This window comes from Monodelphis domestica, chromosome 2 (genome assembly GCF_027887165.1).
Source record: "Monodelphis domestica isolate mMonDom1 chromosome 2, mMonDom1.pri, whole genome shotgun sequence".
NCBI lineage: Eukaryota > Metazoa > Chordata > Mammalia > Didelphimorphia > Didelphidae > Monodelphis > Monodelphis domestica.
The window spans coordinates 206,177,962-206,196,013 of NC_077228.1; the positions used below are offsets into that span (position 1 = coordinate 206,177,962).

The 18,052-nt window shown below is 42.7% G+C and overlaps 1 protein-coding gene across 1 annotated transcript in view; it reads left to right on the forward strand.

The window, feature by feature from the left end:
- CRHR1 (corticotropin releasing hormone receptor 1) overlaps positions 1 to 18,052 on the forward strand; it is a 131,154-nt gene that overhangs the window by 107,844 nt on the left and 5,258 nt on the right. The window contains exons 7-11 of the mRNA XM_007482503.3: positions 1,428 to 1,581; positions 2,218 to 2,278; positions 16,213 to 16,285; positions 16,991 to 17,076; positions 17,348 to 17,483. Of these exons, the coding sequence (XP_007482565.1) occupies positions 1,428 to 1,581; positions 2,218 to 2,278; positions 16,213 to 16,285; positions 16,991 to 17,076; positions 17,348 to 17,483 (510 nt within the window). The remainder of the gene's footprint in view (positions 1 to 1,427; positions 1,582 to 2,217; positions 2,279 to 16,212; positions 16,286 to 16,990; positions 17,077 to 17,347; positions 17,484 to 18,052) is intronic.

Consider the following 18,052-nt stretch of genomic DNA (forward strand, 5'->3'; position numbering starts at 1 on the left):
GTTTGAGCCTTGGAGCCAGGGTCTGGACCAGGTGTGGGGTGGGAAGGGGGAGTTGGAGGAGACAGGCCTAGAAACACAGCACAAAGATGCCCTCAAGGTAGAATAAAGTCGGGGTGTTATTTGACCTACAAAAATCGAAGTCTTTTCATTTGAAGACAGTCATAGAAATTTAGTTGAAAGAGGTCATCTAGTCCCCCTCCTTCCTAACGTAATACAGGAGCAGCCTTGAAAATTTGTCACAAATTGGACCCAAGGATTAGACCAAGAGTCTTCCTCCTTTCCCCCTTTTCCTGTTCCTATCACTGACACAAAAGTCATTTTAGGGAATGAACCTAGAAGCAAGGTTTTGGGGGACTGCTGAGTACTCTCCAAGCCTTACTCAGTAGAAGAGCAGAGGTTTTGGTATTGACTCCATCTCTCCCTCTAAACACCCACTGGGAGCCCAGGCTGTTGTTTGCCCTTTCTTCCAAAAGACTTGCTAAGTCTGGTGCAGAGGAGTCAACAGTGGTGACAAAACAGGGCAAGGACCCAGTATCCCATGGCCCTGCCACCTCTAGCTTTCCTCTATCAATAATCCTATTGGGAGGGGAGCCACTAAAAGACTATCTACCTTTTGACCCAGCCAGAGCACTGCTGGGTTTGTACCCCAAAGAGATAATAAGGAAAAAGACATGTACAAGAATATTCATAGCTGCACTCTTTGTGGTGGCCAAAAATTGGAAAATGAGGGGATGCCCTTCAGTTGGGGAATGGCTGAACAAATTGTGGTATATGTTGGTGATGGAATACTATTGTGCTCAAAGGAATAATAAAGTGGAGGAATTCCATGGAGACTGGAACAACCTCCAGGAAGTGATGCAGAGCGAGAGGAGCAGAACCAGGAGAACATTGTACACAGAGACTGATACACTGTGGTACAATCGAACGTAATGGACTTCTCCATTAGTGGCAATTCAGTGATCCTGAACAATCTGGAGGGATCTATGAGAAAAAACACTATCCACATCCAGAGGAAAACCTATGGGAGTAGAAACACAGAAGAAAAACAACTGCTTAACTACAGGGGTCCAGGGGATATGGTTGGGGATGTAGACTCTAAATGATCATCCTAGTGCAAACACCAACAACATGGAAATGGGTTCGGATGAAGGACACGTGTAAAACCCAGTGGAATTGCGCATCGGCTATGGGAGGGGTAGTGGGAGGGGTGGGCGGAAAAGAAAATGCTTTTTGTATCCAAGGAATAATGTTTGACATTGGCCAAATAAAAAAAAATGTTAAAAAAAAATAATCCTATTGGGGAAGCTAAGACCAACAGACACAGAGGCAGGATTAGAGGCTAAAGATGAGCAATAACAAAGATGTTTCTAAACTTCTCTCCCCTGACTTCTGGCTGCCTAATCCTCTTTCCTTTCTCTGCTGTGTAGGGCTGGTGCCGGCTCGTGACAGCGGCTTACAACTATTTTCATGTTACCAACTTCTTTTGGATGTTTGGAGAAGGCTGTTACCTACACACAGCCATTGTGCTCACCTACTCTACTGACAAGCTTCGAAAGTGGATGTTTATCTGTATTGGCTGGTGTGAGTGTGGTGGTCAAGAATCGTGCCTTACTGGACCCTCAGCACAGAGCCCAAAGGCTCCCAGGCTTCTCGTCCCACCACCATATACACACATGCATAATTATAGCCCTGGATGGGCTGGGTGGAGAAGGGCAGAGGGAGAAGAACAGCTGGCACTCTCCTCAGGAGGTTCTCCCTGGAGATGATTCCTCTCATCTTCCCAAGGCTCCCTCTGCCCTAAGGCTTTCCCTTTCCTCTTCTCCAAAGAGAAGGATGGTCCATTCTGGGAGCCCTGAGGGAAGAAGAGGGTTACTCTAGATGGGATACCTCAGAGGGTTGTGGGGCATGTGTCAAGGTAGGAGAGAGTGGGGGCACTTCATCTATTTGATGGATCTGAAAGCAAGCAGTCAGCTGAGTCCCTGAACAAACTGCTCTATGGCCTGACATCCAACTGAATTCAGCAAATGAATTTAGGACCTAGTGTGTACTGAGTAGGAATCACGAGGTGCCTGGATCACCTTGTCCTATTTATGGGCAGAGGACTGGATTGCATGGATGCCATCAAATCCCTAGACCCACAATGAATGTCCTAAAGTGGGTAATTCTAAGACAGAAGGGCTGGATCCTACCCTGTTACTAACCCTGTCTCCCCTACAGGTGTGCCTTTCCCCATCATTGTGGCCTGGGCCATCGGGAAACTGTACTATGACAATGAGAAGTAAGTAGATGCCCCATCTTTATCTCTCTTCTCCCTTTATCCCCCTCTCCTTTATCACTGATGGTTTGGAACAGAGGTGTCACCTTCAGAAAGCTGCTCTACACCATAATGAGCAGAGATCTCTTCTACTTCCCCATCGACCCCAGCAACAATATGTATGAAGGTGGGGAAATGTGTTTTACCTGAGTCAAGTGGAAGAAACAGTGATCAGATTTCTGATACTAAAGGAGTTAACGCTAGTCTAAAAATCAGGATTATTGTTGTTAAGTAATTTTTCAGTTATATTCAACTCTACATGACCCTATTTGGGGTTTTCTTGGCAAAGATTTTGGAGCAATTTTCCATTTTCTTTTCCAGATCATTTTACAGATGAAGAAACTGAAAGAAACAGGGCTAAGTGACTTATCCAGGGTCATATAGCTAATAAAATTTGAACTCAGGAAGATGCATCCCATTACTACCACCACCACTAATTATCTAGGTTGCCTTGGGCAAGTCATTTCCTTTTGCTGAACCTCAATTGTCTCATCTGTAATATGTGTGTATTAGGTGATAGGGTTAGATAAAATTTTCAGGCCATGGAGAATCTTGATGTTCAGAACAAGGAAGATGAGAGTCCTGTTGAATTCTGCTCTGGTTAAACCATATCTAGAATATTGAGTTTATTTCAGAGCACTAACTTTTAAGAAGAATATAGACAAATAAATTCAATAGGAAGAGGGCAAGAGCTCTTAACTTGGGGTCTGTGAACTTTTCTTTTGAACCCTTACTTTCTGTCCTGCCAACTCTAAGCCAGAAAGGTAAGGGCTAGGTAATTGGAGTTGAGTGACTTGCCCAGGATCATACAGATAGGAAGTGTCTAAGGCCAAATTTGAAACCCAGGTCCTTCCAACTCCTGGCCCAGCACTCTATCTACTGTGCCACCTAGTTGCCCCTGTGAACTTGTTTTAAAAAAATATTTTGATAACTCTTTCTGTCTAATTGTTTTCCTTCATAATCCTGCATACACATTAATTTTATGCACTTAAAAACATCATTCTTAGAAGGCCATAGGATTTATCAGACTACCAAAAGGGATCCATGAGACACACAACACACACACACAAAGATTAAGAACCCTTCACTTGGGGCAGCTAGGTGGCTCAGTGAATAGAGAGCCAGTCCTAGAGAGGGGTTCAAATCTGGCCTCAGACACTTCCTAGCTGTGTGATCCTGGGCAAGTCACTTAACCCCAAATACCTAGCTTTAACCACTTTTCTGCCTTGGAACCCATACTTAGTATCCATTCTAAAACAGAAAGTAAAAAAGTAAAGTAAAAAAAAAGAAAGAAAGAACACTCAACTCTGTGGATAGTTGATGAAACTGGGGATATTTTGCCGGGAGTGACTTGATAAGAGATAGTTTAAAGCCATGATGGCGAACCTCTGGCACACAAGCTGGAAGAGACTGCTCCCCTCCCCCTCTCCATGCATGCCTAAGGACATTTCTCACATGCCAAGCCCCTCTGCCCAGCAGCTCAATGGGAGTGGTTCCTCCCTCCCCTGTTTGGGGTGAGGGGGTGGCTCACATGCCATGTGAGGGTGTTGTTTGGGCACTCTGTCTCTAAAAGGTTTGCCATCATTGGTAGAGGCTGTTCCAGGACATGGCAAATTCCCAATCACAGATAGGATCCCCTTTCTGCTGAAGACTGGACTGAATAAATGATCCTTCAGATCCTTTTTCTTGTTCCATAACTGGGAAAAGAAGCAGGCAGCAAGAAGACCAATCAAGAGACTATTACTGCTGTCCAGGCAGGATGAGCTGGGTCTCAATAGAAATATTTTCAGGGAAGAGGAGGGGACAAGATGTAAGAGAAATCAGGATAACAAAACTAACAGTATTTGCCATTTAAGTGACCTTGAACAGACTACTTAATCTTTCCATGCCTTAGTTTCCCTCTGTGTAAAGTGAGGGGGTTAGACTCTATGGCTTTCCAGACACAGATCTATTATCTACTATCTTGGGTCAGACATGACTTCACTTTGTTCCAGATGAACAGAACACAGATGAGTTGTGCCGACTGACACGCAGCTGCCTGTCATTATTTTTTTTTTTAAATATATTTTATTTGATCATTTCCAAGCATTATTCGTTAAAGACATAGATCATTTTCTTTTCCTCCCCCCCACCCCCCATAGCCGACGCGTAAGTCCACTGGGCATTAGATGTTTTCTTGATTTGAACCCATTGCTTTGTTGATAGTATTTGCATTAGAGTGTTCATTTAAAGTCTATCCTCTGTCATGTCCCCTCAACCTCTGTATTCAGGCAGTTGCTTTTTCTCGGTGTTTCCACTCCCATAGTTTATCCTTTGCTTATGAATGGTGTTTTTTTTTTCTCCTGGATCCCTGAAAGTTGTTCAGGGACATTACACCGCCCCTAATGGAGAAGTCCATTACGTTCGATTATACCACAGTGTATTAGTCTCTGTGTACAATGTTCTCCTGGTTCTGCTCCTCTCGCTCTGCATCACTTCCTGGAGGTTGTTCCAGTCTCCATGGAACTTCTCCACTTTATTATTCCTTTGAGCACAATAGTATTCCATCACCAACATATACCACAGTTTGTTCAGCCATTCCCCAATTGATGGGCATCCCCTCGTTTTCCAGTTTTGGGCCACCACAAAGAGCGCAGCTATGAATATTTTTGTACAAGTCTTTGTGTCCATTATCTCTTTGGGATACAGACCCAGCAGTGCTATGGCTGGGTCAAAGGGTAGATATTCTTTTGTCGCCCTTTGGGCATAGTTCCAAATTGCCCTCCAGAATGGTTGGATCAGTTCACAACTCCACCAGCAATGAATTAATGTCCCTACTTTGCCACATCCCCTCCAGCATTCATTACTTTCCTCTGCTGTTATGTTAGCCAATCTGCTAGGTGTGAGGTGATACCTCAGAGTTGTTTTGATTTGCATCTCTCTGATTATAAGAGATGTAGAACACTTCTTCATGTGCTTGTTAATAGTTTTGATTTCTTTATCTGAGAACTGCCTATCCATTTCCCTTGCCCATTTATCAATTGGAGAATGGCTTGATTTTTTGTACAATTGATTTAGCTCATTATAAATATGAGTAATTAAACCTTTGTCAGAGGTTTCTATGAAGATTTTTTCCCAATTTGTTGTTTCCCTTCTGATTTTAGTTATATTGGTTTTGTTTGTACAAAAGCTTTTTAGTTTGATGTAGTCAAAATTATTTATTTTACATTTTGTGATTCTTTCTATATCTTGCTTGGTTTTAAAGCCTTTCCCCTCCCAAAGGTCTGACATGTATACTATTCTGTGTTTACCCAATTTACTTATGGTTTCCTTCTTTATGTTTAAGTCACTCACCCATTTTGAATTTATCTTGGTGTAGGGTGTGAGGTGTTGATCTATTCCTAGTCTCTCCCACACTGTCTTCCAATTTTCCCAGCAGTTTTTATCGAATAGTGGATTTTTGTCCCAAAAGCTGGGATCTTTGGGTTTATCGTATACTGTCTTGCTGAGGTCGTTTTCCCCCAGTCTATTCCACTGATCTTCCTTTCTGTTTCTTAGCCAGTACCAAATTGTTTTGATGACTGCTGCTTTGTAATATAGTTTGAGGTCTGGGACTGCAAGGCCCCCATCATATGTGTTTTTTTTCATTATTTCCCTGGATATCCTTGATCTTTTGTTCTTCCAAATGAACTTTGTTATGGTTTTTTCTAAATCAGTGAAGAAGTATTTTGGTAGTTCAATGGGTATGGCACTAAATAGATAAATAAGTTTGGGTAGGATGGTCATTTTTATTATATTGGCTCGTCCTATCCATGAGCAGTTAATGTTTTTCCAATTGTTCAAGTCTAGTTTTAGTTGTGTGGCGAGTGTTTTGTAGTTGTGTTCATATAGTTCCTGTGTTTGTCTTGGGAGATAGATTCCTAGGTATTTTATTTTGTCTAAGGTGATTTTGAATGGGATTTCTCTTTCTAGTTCTTGCTGCTGAGCTGTGTTGGAGATATATAGAAAAGCTGATGATTTATGTGGGTTTATTTTGTATCCTGCAACTTTGCTAAAGTTGTTGATTATTTCAATTAGCTTTTTGGTTGAATCTCTAGGATTCTTTAAGTAGACCATCATGTCATCCGCAAAGAGTGATAACTTGGTCTCCTCCTTGCCTATTCTGATGCCTTCAATTTCTTTATCTTCTCTAATTGCTACTGCTAGTGTTTCTAGTACAATGTCAAATAGTAGAGGTGATAATGGGCATCCTTGTTTCACTCCTGATCTTATTGGGAATGCATCTAGTTTATCCCCATTGCAGATGATATTAGCTGTTGGTTTTAGATATATACTGTTTATTATTTTTAGGAATGACCCTTCTATTCCTATGCTTTCTAGTGTTTTTAATAGGAATGGGTGTTGTATTTTATCAAAGGCTTTTTCTGCATCTATTGAGATAATCATGTGGTTCTTGCTAGTTTGCTTGTTGATGTGGTCAATTATGTGGATGGTTTTCCTAATGTTGAACCAGCCCTGCATCCCTGGTATGAATCCTACTTGATCATGGTGAATGATCCTTCTGATCACTTGCTGGAGTCTTTTTGCTAGTATCCTATTTAAAATTTTTGCATCTATATTCATTAGGGAGATTGGTCTATAGTTTTCTTTCTCTGTTTTTGACCTGCCTGGTTTTGGAATCAGTACCATGTTTGTGTCGTAAAAGGAGTTTGGTAGAACTCCCTCTTTGCTTATTATGTCAAATAGTTTGTATAGTATTGGGGTTAATTGTTCTCTGAATGTTTGATAGAATTCACAGGTGAATCCATCAGGCCCTGGGGATTTTTTCTTAGGAAGTTCTTTGATGGCTTGATGGATTTCAATTTCTGATATGGGATTATTTAAGAATTCTATTTCCTCTTCTGTTAGTCTAGGCAGTTTGTATTTTTGTATATATTCATCCATTTCTCCTAAATTGGTGTATTTATTGCCATATAATTGGGCAAAGTAATTTCTAATGATTGCCTTAATTTCCTCCTCATTGGAGGTGCTGTCCCCCTTTTCATCTTTAATGCTGTGAATTTGCTTTTCTTCCTTCCTTTTTTTAATTAGATTGACCAGTACTTTGTCTATTTTGTTTGTTTTTTCAAAGTACCAGCTTCTTGTCTTATTTATTAAATCGATAGTTCTATCACTTTCGATTTTATTAATTTCTCCCTTAATTTTTAGGATTTCTAATTTGGTTTTCTGCTGGGGGTTTTTAATTTGATCGCTTTCGAGTTTTTTCAATTGCATTTCCAATTGATTGATCTCTGCTCTCCCTTGTTTGTTAATATGAGCTTTCAGGGATATGAATTTGCCTCTGATTACCGCTTTGGCTGCATCCCAAAAGGTTTGAAAGGATGTTTCGCCATTGTCATTTTCCTTGATGAAATTATTAATTGTTTCTATGATTTCTTCTTTAGCTAAACGGTTTTGGAGTATCATATTGTTTAATTTCCAATTGGTTTTAGATTTGGTTTTCCATGTACCATTACTAATCATTATTTTTATTGCCTTGTGATCTGAGAAGGCTGCATTCATTATTTCTGCTTTTTTGCATTTGTGTGCTATGTTTCTGTGACCTAATGTATGGTCAATTTTTGTGAATGTGCCATGTGGTGCTGAGAAGAAGGTGTATTCCTTTTTATCCCTATTTATTTTTCTCCATATGTCTATTAATTCTAATTTTTCTAAGATTTCATTCACTTCTTTTACCTCTTTCTTATTTATTTTTTGATTTGATTTATCTAAATTTGATAATGGTTGGTTTAAGTCTCCCACTAGTATGGTTTTATTGTCTATTTCTTCCTTCAATTCTCCTAGTTTCTCCATTAGAAATTTGGGTGCTATATTATTTGGTGCATACATGTTGATTAATGATATTTCCTCATTGTCTAGAGTCCCTTTTAACAAAATATAATTACCTTCCCTATCCCTTTTGATCAGGTCTATTTTTGCATTGGCTTTATCAGATATCATGATTACCACTCCTGCCTTCTTTCTATCAGTTGAGGCCCAGAAGGTCTTACTCCATCCTTTAATTCTGACCTTGTGGGTGTCAACCCGCCTCATGTGTGTTTCTTGAAGACAACATATGGTAGGGTTTTGGATTCTAATCCATTCAGCTATTCGTCTACGTTTTATGGGTGAGTTCATCCCATTCACGTTCAAAGTTATGATTGTCATTTGTGGACTCCCTGGCATTTTGATTGCCTTCCCTAATTCTAACCTTTTCTTCTTCGGCTCTACCTTTTAGTCCAGTGATTTACTTTGAATCAGTCCCCCTTGTCCCCTCCCTTGATGTTTCCCTTTTTAGTCCCTCCCTTTTTGTTCCCTCCCCCTCCCCCCTCTCTTTCCCTCCCTTTTTGTTCTCCCTCTCCCCCTCCCCCCCTTGGTTTTCCCTTCTCCTTACCCTTGTTGGGTAAGATAGAATTCAAGATCCCAATGGATCTGGGTGTTTTTCCCTCTCAGAGTTGATTTCCCTGAGATTGAGGTTTAAGTAAACCGCCCCCCCCTCTTCCTCTCCTTCTTATAGGAGTTTTCTTCCCCTCCCCTTCCCCTGTGAATCTTTGTGTGAGAACCATTATTCTATTTGGTCTTTCTTTACCCCCTATTTATACATTACATTTTCCCCACATATTAGTATACATAGGTTGATATAAATGTAGTCCTTATAGAAGAGAGTTTGAGTAAAAGAAGATAACATTTTTCCCCTTTCCTTAATATTTACCTTTTCAGGTATTCCTTGCTCTTTGATTTTCGGTATCAAACTTTCCACAGAGCTCTGGTCTTTTCTTTGCAAAAAGTTGGAAGTCTTCTATTTTGTTGAATGCCCATACTTTCCCTTGGAAGTATATAGTCAGTTTTGCTGGGTAGCTGATTCTTGGTTGGAGACCCAGCTCTCTTGCCTTTCTGAAGATCATGTTCCATGCCTTACGATCATTCAGCGTAGAACTTGCAAGGTCTTGTGTGACCCTGATTGGCATTCCTTTATATCTAAATTGTCTTTTTCTGGCTTCCTGTAGGATTTTTTCTTTTGTTTGATAGCTTTGGAATTTGGCAATTACATTCCTGGGAGTTGTCTTTTGGGGGTTTAGTGTAGAAGGTGTTCTGTGAGCTCTGTCAGTGGATGTATTGCCCCCTTGTTCTAGAATCTCTGGGCAATTTTCTTTGATTATATCTTGTATCACCATGTCCAGTTTGGTGTTTATTTCTGGCTTTTCTGGGAGTCCAATTATTCTTAAATTTTCTCTTCTCCCCCTGTTTTCCAGATCTATCACCTTGTCGGTGAGATATTTTATGTTCTCTTCTAATTTCTTGGTGTTTTGGCTTTGCTTTATTAGTTCTTGCTTTAAAGCCTGGTTTTCTTTTACAGTTTGGTCAAACTGGTTTTGTAGATGCGTGAATTTCTTTTGCATCATTTCCCACTTTTCCTCCCAGAGGGCTTCCATCTTTTTGGTCCTTTCTGATTCAAATTCTTCATGGGTTTGTGGAGAGTTTCTATTTCCTTTGGAAGATTTTGGAGAATTTTCTTGTATATCTTCTTCTATCTGCTCTGTATTTTGTATTTTGGCTCCATAGAATGTGTCCAGAGTCGCCCCTTTCTTCTTATTTTTCTTGGTATTTTGGGGCTTCTGTGCTTCTGTGGAATTTGTCATCTCTGAACGTGGAGGATTGGCTTTTCTTGTCTTTGTCTGGTGATCAGAGGCTTTAGTCCTGGGCAGATGTTGGTTCTATGAGCTTTCCCTGGGTTAAACTGAATATGCCTCACTGGAACTGGAATGGAAGGGTCGGACCACGAGGCCACACTCTCCCCCTGGCTCGATTTCCGGAAGTTGCCTTCAGAATCCCTGGCCGTGAGGCTGTTTCGTCGGCCTGCGGGGGGATGGGCTGCCGCTTCCCCAAGCTCCGAGAGCACAGACTTTCACTGAGACTTGGATAGCAGGATCCAGCCCGTGAGGCTGTCTTGCCCGCCCTGAGGGTTGCTGTTGTTTTGACCAGCTCTCTGCAGCGGAGGCCCCAGGCAGTAACTTTCACCCGGACCAACCAGCTCTTTGCAGCGGAGGCCCCAGGCAGTAACTTTCACCCGGACCAACCGGCTCTTTGACCGACCGGCTCTCTGCAGCGGAAGCCCCAGGCAGTAACTTTCACCCGGACTGGGACTTGGGTAGAAGACCCTGAGGGTTGTTGTTCCTCAGACCCTGCTCTCTGAGCCCGGCGCGGCTGCCGCTTCCGGGAGCCTTGGACTCTGCGCTCCTACCCCTGAGGTCCGAGGGATCTCGGGTTCTGGCTTTTAAGGGGAGCCGTACCTTTTGAACCGGGTCCAGGTCCAGGAGGAGGGTTCCCAGGGTCTGTGCTGTTGATCGTTTTGAATTTCGGCGCCTTAGGAGCTTCTAGTTTGAGATCGGTCGGGAAGGGTTTTCCGGAGATCTGAACTTCAGCTTTCTCTAAGCCGCCATCTTAACTGGAAGTCCCCTGTCATTATTGAGAATCAGAATATCTGAGTTCTCAACTGGGAAAGATGTGGTTCTATGAATGTGTATAGATGCCCTTCCCCAGTGCTCCCAACCCACATGACAGTTCCTCTACTCCAAGCTTCAGTTTTTTCCATCTGAAGAATGGGTACCCAGTCACCTTAATGAGCTCAGGAAGAAGCTACTTCAAGATATAGCAAAAGCTCTGACTTCTAAGGCAATGGTGGTGAATGAAAAGACCACTAAGCTAAGCAGAAAGAGATGCAGATTCTCGTTATTACCCTCCCACTCACTGGCTGCATGACCTTGGATATATCATTTTCCCTTTCTGAGATTCCATTTCTATCTCCATAAAATGAGGTAGTTAGACTAAATGGTCTCTAAGGTACCTTTCAGCCCTGACATTGCATGGTTCTGTTCAAAGGAAGACCTGACTATGCCTCACCTCTCTAGAGAGAAGATGAAAGAATGAGCACAGACACTAATTGGGGTCAGGAATAGAGATTTAAATGTTTTAGATCTTAATGACTGAGTTAGTAAGCTGCCATGGAGCTCGTTCTCTGGATAAATTGTCCCATGTAAAAGATGCTAAGCTGTCTGGGTAGGAGATAAGCCTGTCTATAGAGCCTAAGACAAAGACAGAATTGACCTCCGGAGGGGATCTTTGATCCTGAGAATGAAGTTGTGTGTCCCACTTGTCCTTTGAAACATTCAGCTTAATGATAATTCACATTTATCAAGTGTTTGGGGGGTTGTTGTCATTATTGAGTCGTTTCAGTCATTTCTGACTCTCCATGACCTCTATTTGGGGTTTTGTTGGCAAAGATACTGAAGTGGTTTGCCATTCCCTTCTCCAGTTCATTTTACAGATAGGGAAACTGAGGCCAGCAGGATTAAGTGACTTGCCCAAGGTCACGCAGCTAGTCAGTGTCTGAGGCCATATATGAACTCGTGAAGATGAGTCTTCTTGATTCCAAGCCTCTGTCCCATTTTAGGGTTTACAAGACACTTTCTTCACAACAACCTTTTAAGGGGGGTCCTGAAGATATTATCATCTCCATTTTACATTTGAAGATTCTATTGCTTGAGGAAGTTGAGATACCCAAAGCTTCAGAGCTTACAAATGTAAGGAAATCTCCTAACAAATGTAAGGAAATCTCCTAATGCAAGGAAATCTCCTAACTTCATAGCTAATCCTCTTCCCACTATTCCGTGCTGGCTCTTGGTGGGCAATTTCCTGCCATATGTTAGAATATAGAAGTTCAGAGACTACCCAGCTAGTTAGTTACTTGAACTGTTAATGCAGAGTTGGTGTACTGGTCTTAGAGTTAGCCAAGACCCAAGTTCAGATCCTGCCTGTAACACTTATTAGCAAGTCACTGAACCTATCTGAGTCTTGATTTCCTTGCCTGTGAAATGGAGCTAATAATGCTTGTTCTAAAGTACCACAGGAGGATGTTGTGAAGATCAAAGGAGATGATAGATGTAAATGTTCTGTAAATTCGTATATTATTACTTCCAACAACTCCTCAATTCCAGGACCACCATCTTTGCCTCCTTTAAAAAAAAAAAAAACCCTTTTCCTCCTGTCTTAGGATCAATTCTAATTCAAAGAGCAGCAAGGGCTTGTCAATCAAGGTTAAACAACTTACCCAGGGTCCCACAGCCAGGAAGTATCTGAAGCCAGATTTGAACCCAGGATCTCTCAACTTTAGACCTGGCTCTCTATCCACTGGGCTACCTAGCTGCCCCCCTTCCCCTCTTTTCAGGAATATGCATATCGTATTCATGCACATCATTTGGTGGGCTATATGTGCTTATCTCTGAATGCACGTGGGTGGCCACGTCAGTGCTCACAGGGGTCAAGATGATATTTTCTTTTGCTTTCAATATATTCAGCAGACCAGATAGCAGAATCTATTTGAAAGTAGCCACAGTTCTCTTGTGGGAATACAAGGCTGGTGTCTCTGTGTTATCTGTGTGTAAGCATGGAGGGGGGAGGTGTGTACATCTGCAGGGGTGTGTGTGCCCACAAACACAGGCTTCCCCCAGCTCTGGATGTGCTAATAGGGCCCAGATTCCCTGGTATGGCAGCCACCGGCCCTTCCCCCCTCCCATTCCTCCTCCGTCTGCTTGGGCAATGGGGGTGCCTCAGCTGTATTGGCAGGGACAAGAAATCTGAATCCGTTCCATATTTATCAGGGTGACTCCTGTCTGAGTCAGAGGCGGCCGGCTGATTTCTGCATCTCGCACATTCCTGGGAGAACAAGCTCCATCAGATCCCAGATGGGAAGGCAAGAAGCCTGGCTTGGCTGGGGAGGGGGCAGGCTTGGGAACACTGCCTCGCTCCCCCCTACTGCCCGGGCGGCTCCAGCCTCTGGACTAAGGGCTAATCCTGCCCCATTGATCCACCTGAAAGGCTTGCCGTTTCCCCACACCCAGAGCTGGATGTTCCTGGAGGACAGAGTTTTGTCTTCTGTGAACTGACTATTTCTTCCATGAGTACTTGGCACTTCTCAGGGGCTAGATGGAGGCTTACTGAATTTGGAAGGCAGGGGGACAAGGAAATCACAGACTAAGGGAACTGGAAGGGGCTCTAGTATTTCTCTAATCTAACCCCATTTTATAGATGGGGATATTGAGACTCGGAGAAGAGAAATAATAACAATAATTGGTGTTTTTCATGACTTTTCATGATCCCGTTTAGTGTTTTCTTGGCACAGATACTGGAGTGGTTTGCCATTTCCTTCTCTAGCTCGTTTTACATATGAGGAAACTGAGACCAACAGAGTTAAGTGACTAGTCCAGGGTCATGCAGCTAGTAAGAGACTGAGGCTGGATTTGAGCTCAGATCTTCCCTGACTTGCCCAGGGTCACACAGCTAAGTAAGTGTTTGAAGTCGGATTTGAATTCAGAAAGAGGAGTCTTCCTGACTCCAGACCCGGCACTCTATCCTCTGCACCACCGAGCTGCCCCACTAAGAAGAATAGCATCTATATAATGTTTTAAGGTTTCAAAAAAGTGGTTTACAAATATTATCTCGTTTTATCCTAACCAGTACTCATTTTACAAATGAGGAAAATGATGCAGACTGAGGTTAAGTGGCTCGCCCAGTGTCACATAGCTATAAATGTCTGAGATTGAATTTGAAATAAGATCTTCTTGACTCCTGGTCCTGCACTCTATCTCCTTCATCACCTAGGAAAAAAATGGAAATGACATGTCCAAGGTCACACAGCTGGGGAGGGTCAGGTCTCCTGACTCCTACTATGCCACACTCTCACTCTTTACCCTGGGAAGGGAAGGTTCAGGGTACAGCTAAAATGAAACACACAGGAAACAGCTCTGTGTCTCAACTGGATCTCATGACCTCATTCCCAGGTGCACAAAGGTAGATCAGGGTAGTTGTAGTAGAGGGGTAGCTAGGTGGCACAATGGATAGAATTCAGAGGCTGCAGTCAGGAAGACTCAGCTTCCAGAGAACAAATCTGGACGCAGAAACTTACTAGCTGTGTGTCCCTGGGTAAGTCACTTACCCCCTTTTTTGCTTCAGTTCCCTCATCTGGAAAATGACCTGGAGAATGAAATGGCAAACCATTCTGGTATCTGCCAAGAAAACCTTGATGAGGTCACAGAGAGTTGGGTATGACTGAAAAAACAACATTCTCTGAAATCTGACCAGAATGAAGAAATGCCATTGAGGCAGGAGAGATTCAGATTAGATGTTAATGCTATCTGCTTTGTACAAAGTACTGAGGATAGAAAGATAGCCAGGTGGCTCAGTGAGTAGAGCAATGAAACTGAAAGTGCTGAGTTAAAATTTCCCCATAAACACTTACTGGTGGAGTGAGCCTAGGCAAGTCACCTAACCTCTGACTGTTTCCTCATCTGTTAAATCAGGATAATTGTAGCACCTGCTTCCCAGGGTTTGGTGAAGGGATCAAAGAAGATGATATTTGTAAAATACTTTGCAAACCTTAAAGCACTAAATTAAAATATGAATTCGTATTATTAGATAAGAATGAAATTCAGCCCCTGCCCGCAAGGAGTCTAAATTCTATTGAATTTATAGTCTACTAGACAGACAAGGACCAGGCAATGCAGGACTTATAGGATGGACAGCCAGGAAAATTGCCTGGGTCCACTGCTTGGTTTATTTTTTTTTAACTCTTACTTTCCATCTTAGAATCAATACTAAGTATCAGTTCCAAGGCAGAAGAGTGGTAAGGGCTAGGCAATGAGGGTTACATGACTTGCCCAGGGTCACACAGCTAGGAAATGTCTGAGGCTAGATTTTAAGTCATCTAGCTGCCCCAACTGCTTGGACTTTCTACCATCCAGTTTCTCTTAATAAATGGTTGCTGGGGGAACATCTAGGTGGCTCAGTGAATTGAAAGCCAGGGTTGGAGATGGGAGGTCCTAGGTTCAAATCTGTCCTCAGACACTTCCTAGTTGTATGGTCCTGGAAAAGTCACTTAACCCCATTACCTAGCCCTTATCACTCTTCTGCCTTAAAACTAATATGCAGTATTGATTCTAAGGTGGAAGGTAAGGGTTTAAAACAAACAAACGAATGAATAAATAAATTAAAATGGTTGCTGAAGTTGTCCTTCAACCTCTCTCTCTCTCTCTCTCTCTCTCTCTCTCTCTCTCTCTCTCTCTCTCTCTCTCTCTCTCTCTCTCTCTTTCTCTCTTTCACTCCTGCCATGAAAGTGATATAATCTCTTTAAAGTTCCCTTAACACTTTGAGTTTCTCCTTTGTCCTTATCTTGTTCTATCTTTTATCCTACTCATTTGTACATATATCACATCCCAGCACCCATGATGGGCTGTAGTCTCCTTGAGGGCAGGCTCATTTCCTTCTCTGTATCCTCAGTGCCTTTGCTCAGTGCCTGGCCCATAGCAAATGATCAATATACATTTGTTAGGTTGCACTGAAATGAATAAATGACACCAGAGGCAGACAATACCCTACCCTCTGTTCTCTTCCTGCTCTGATTTTCTCAATAGAACAAAGGCTCCTAAACCAGGGTCCATATAGAGATTTCAGGAGGTGTGTGAACTTGAATGGGAATGGGGGAAAAACTGCACCCTTATTCTTACTCATTTCAAACTGAAATTTGGCATTTCCTTTGATTATTTTGAAATATTATTCCTACGTGGTCATATATCATATAGGTTTCACCAGACTGCCATAGGGGTCCATGACCCATGACCCAGTGATCTTGGAAGGTTAGTAGTCCTTTCACAGATGGAATAATGGAGGCTTTCCTTGAGGATTTTTAGTTGCGGTTTGGCAGAGCTGGAATAAGGTCAGCCATGCTCTCCCACCTCCCTGGGCTTGTAGGTCTTGGGTAAGTCTAGAGAACTGAGGTCATTGATAACTTCTGCCTCCTGATAACGATCACTTCTCTGGTCTTCCAGGTGCTGGTTTGGAAAGAGGGCTGGAGTGTACACTGACTACATCTACCAGGGTCCCATGATTTTGGTCCTGCTGGTAAGAACTTAGTGGGAGTATAATTGGTTTGGGATTAGTAGGTCGTCTGTCTTAGGAATGGAGCACTGAATGGACTAGAAACCTAGAGGAAGCCTTCCAGTGATTTGGGTGCAGGATCCACATGGGACAGGCAGAAGGCTATCATGAGAGCAGGACAAGAGTCAGGGTGTTTATATCTGCTTGGGCAATCAATAGTAGGCTGAAACACAGTCTATTGCCTGCTGCCCTCATACCCAAATATGAGGTACCTATCCAAGATCAGGGAGTAGATTGTTTTCTATAATGAAGATGCCATTGCCCTATTCTCATAACAAAGATTATCAGGGGCAACTAGGTAGTACAGTGGTTAGAGCACCAGGTCAGAAGTCAGGAGAACCTGCGTTCAAATTTGGCCTCAGATACTTCCTAGCTGTGTGACCCTGGGCAAGTTACTTAACCTCAACTGCCTAGCCCTTCCCTTTCTTCTGTCTTAGAATTGATACTAAGACAGAAGATAAGGGGTTAAAAAAAAAAGATGAAAGATAGTCGGTATATCTTCATCCATTTTTGGAAGGGTTGGTCATCTCACTGAAGCACCAAACCCCAGATACTAAGTCTCCAAGAGATGCCAATGTCCTGAGAGGGGAGGGCAAAGATCTATAGGGGAGGAGCCCTAACCTAAGGCCATGGCCAGCTCTGAGCCCCATTGACTCTGGTCTGTTTCAGATCAACTTTATCTTCCTCTTCAATATTGTCCGTATCCTCATGACTAAGCTCCGGGCTTCAACCACTTCAGAGACCATTCAGTACAGGTGACTGCTTTCCTAGCACCTCCAGTTTCACCCCATCAGACCTGAAATTCCTCTTCCCAAGATCTGAATGTAAAGATGCTGAGATCTCCTCCTCCTCCCCACAGATCCCAAGACCCCATCCCCTACTAGGAGATCTCCTAAGTAAAGACTACCTCCCCTCCAACCTGCCCCTCCAATGGGTCTTATAGAAAGGCTCTGCTGGGACATGAATGTGGCTTCTATCCACAGACTCCTGGTTTTCCATCCCTATTTCTCTCCTCTTTCTTTTCAGGAAAGCTGTGAAAGCCACTCTTGTGCTGTTACCTCTTTTGGGTATCACATACATGTTGTTCTTTGTGAACCCTGGGGAGGATGAGGTCTCTCGAGTTGTCTTCATCTACTTCAACTCCTTCCTGGAGTCCTTCCAGGTAACGCTCTTTTCTTCAGCCTTCTTCGTTTGATGGAGGTGGGAGGAGAAAGCATGGGGGTTGGTGACTGCTCTTCTTTTTTGCATAGCAGGCAGTCCATCTGTTATCAAAATTTCATATGGCTTGAATACTGCTATGGCGCCCGCCATTTGGATAGCACCAGAAAAGGAGAAAGTTCTGTCCTTACCTTCTAATAACTTTTGATATAGCTATGGAATAGTGAGAGGAGCAGGGGATTAGTAATCATAGGGTCATGGGATCAGAGCTGGAAGGGACCTTTAGAAGTCAACAAGTTCAACCAAGGAATAATGTTTTAAATAAAATAAAATAAAATAAAGAAGTCAGCAAGTCCAATCCATTTTATTTTACAGATGAAGAAACTAAAAAGCCCAGTGACTTGTCCAAGGTTGCATAGGTAATAAGCTGGCATTGGAACTCAAGTCTTCTAATTCCAAATATGCTATCTCAAACAGGAGACCAGAACTGAAATCCAAGCCCAGATATTAATTGTGTGACCTTGGATAAGTCCCTTAATCTCTCTCCACTTCTCTTTCCTTATAAAAGAACTG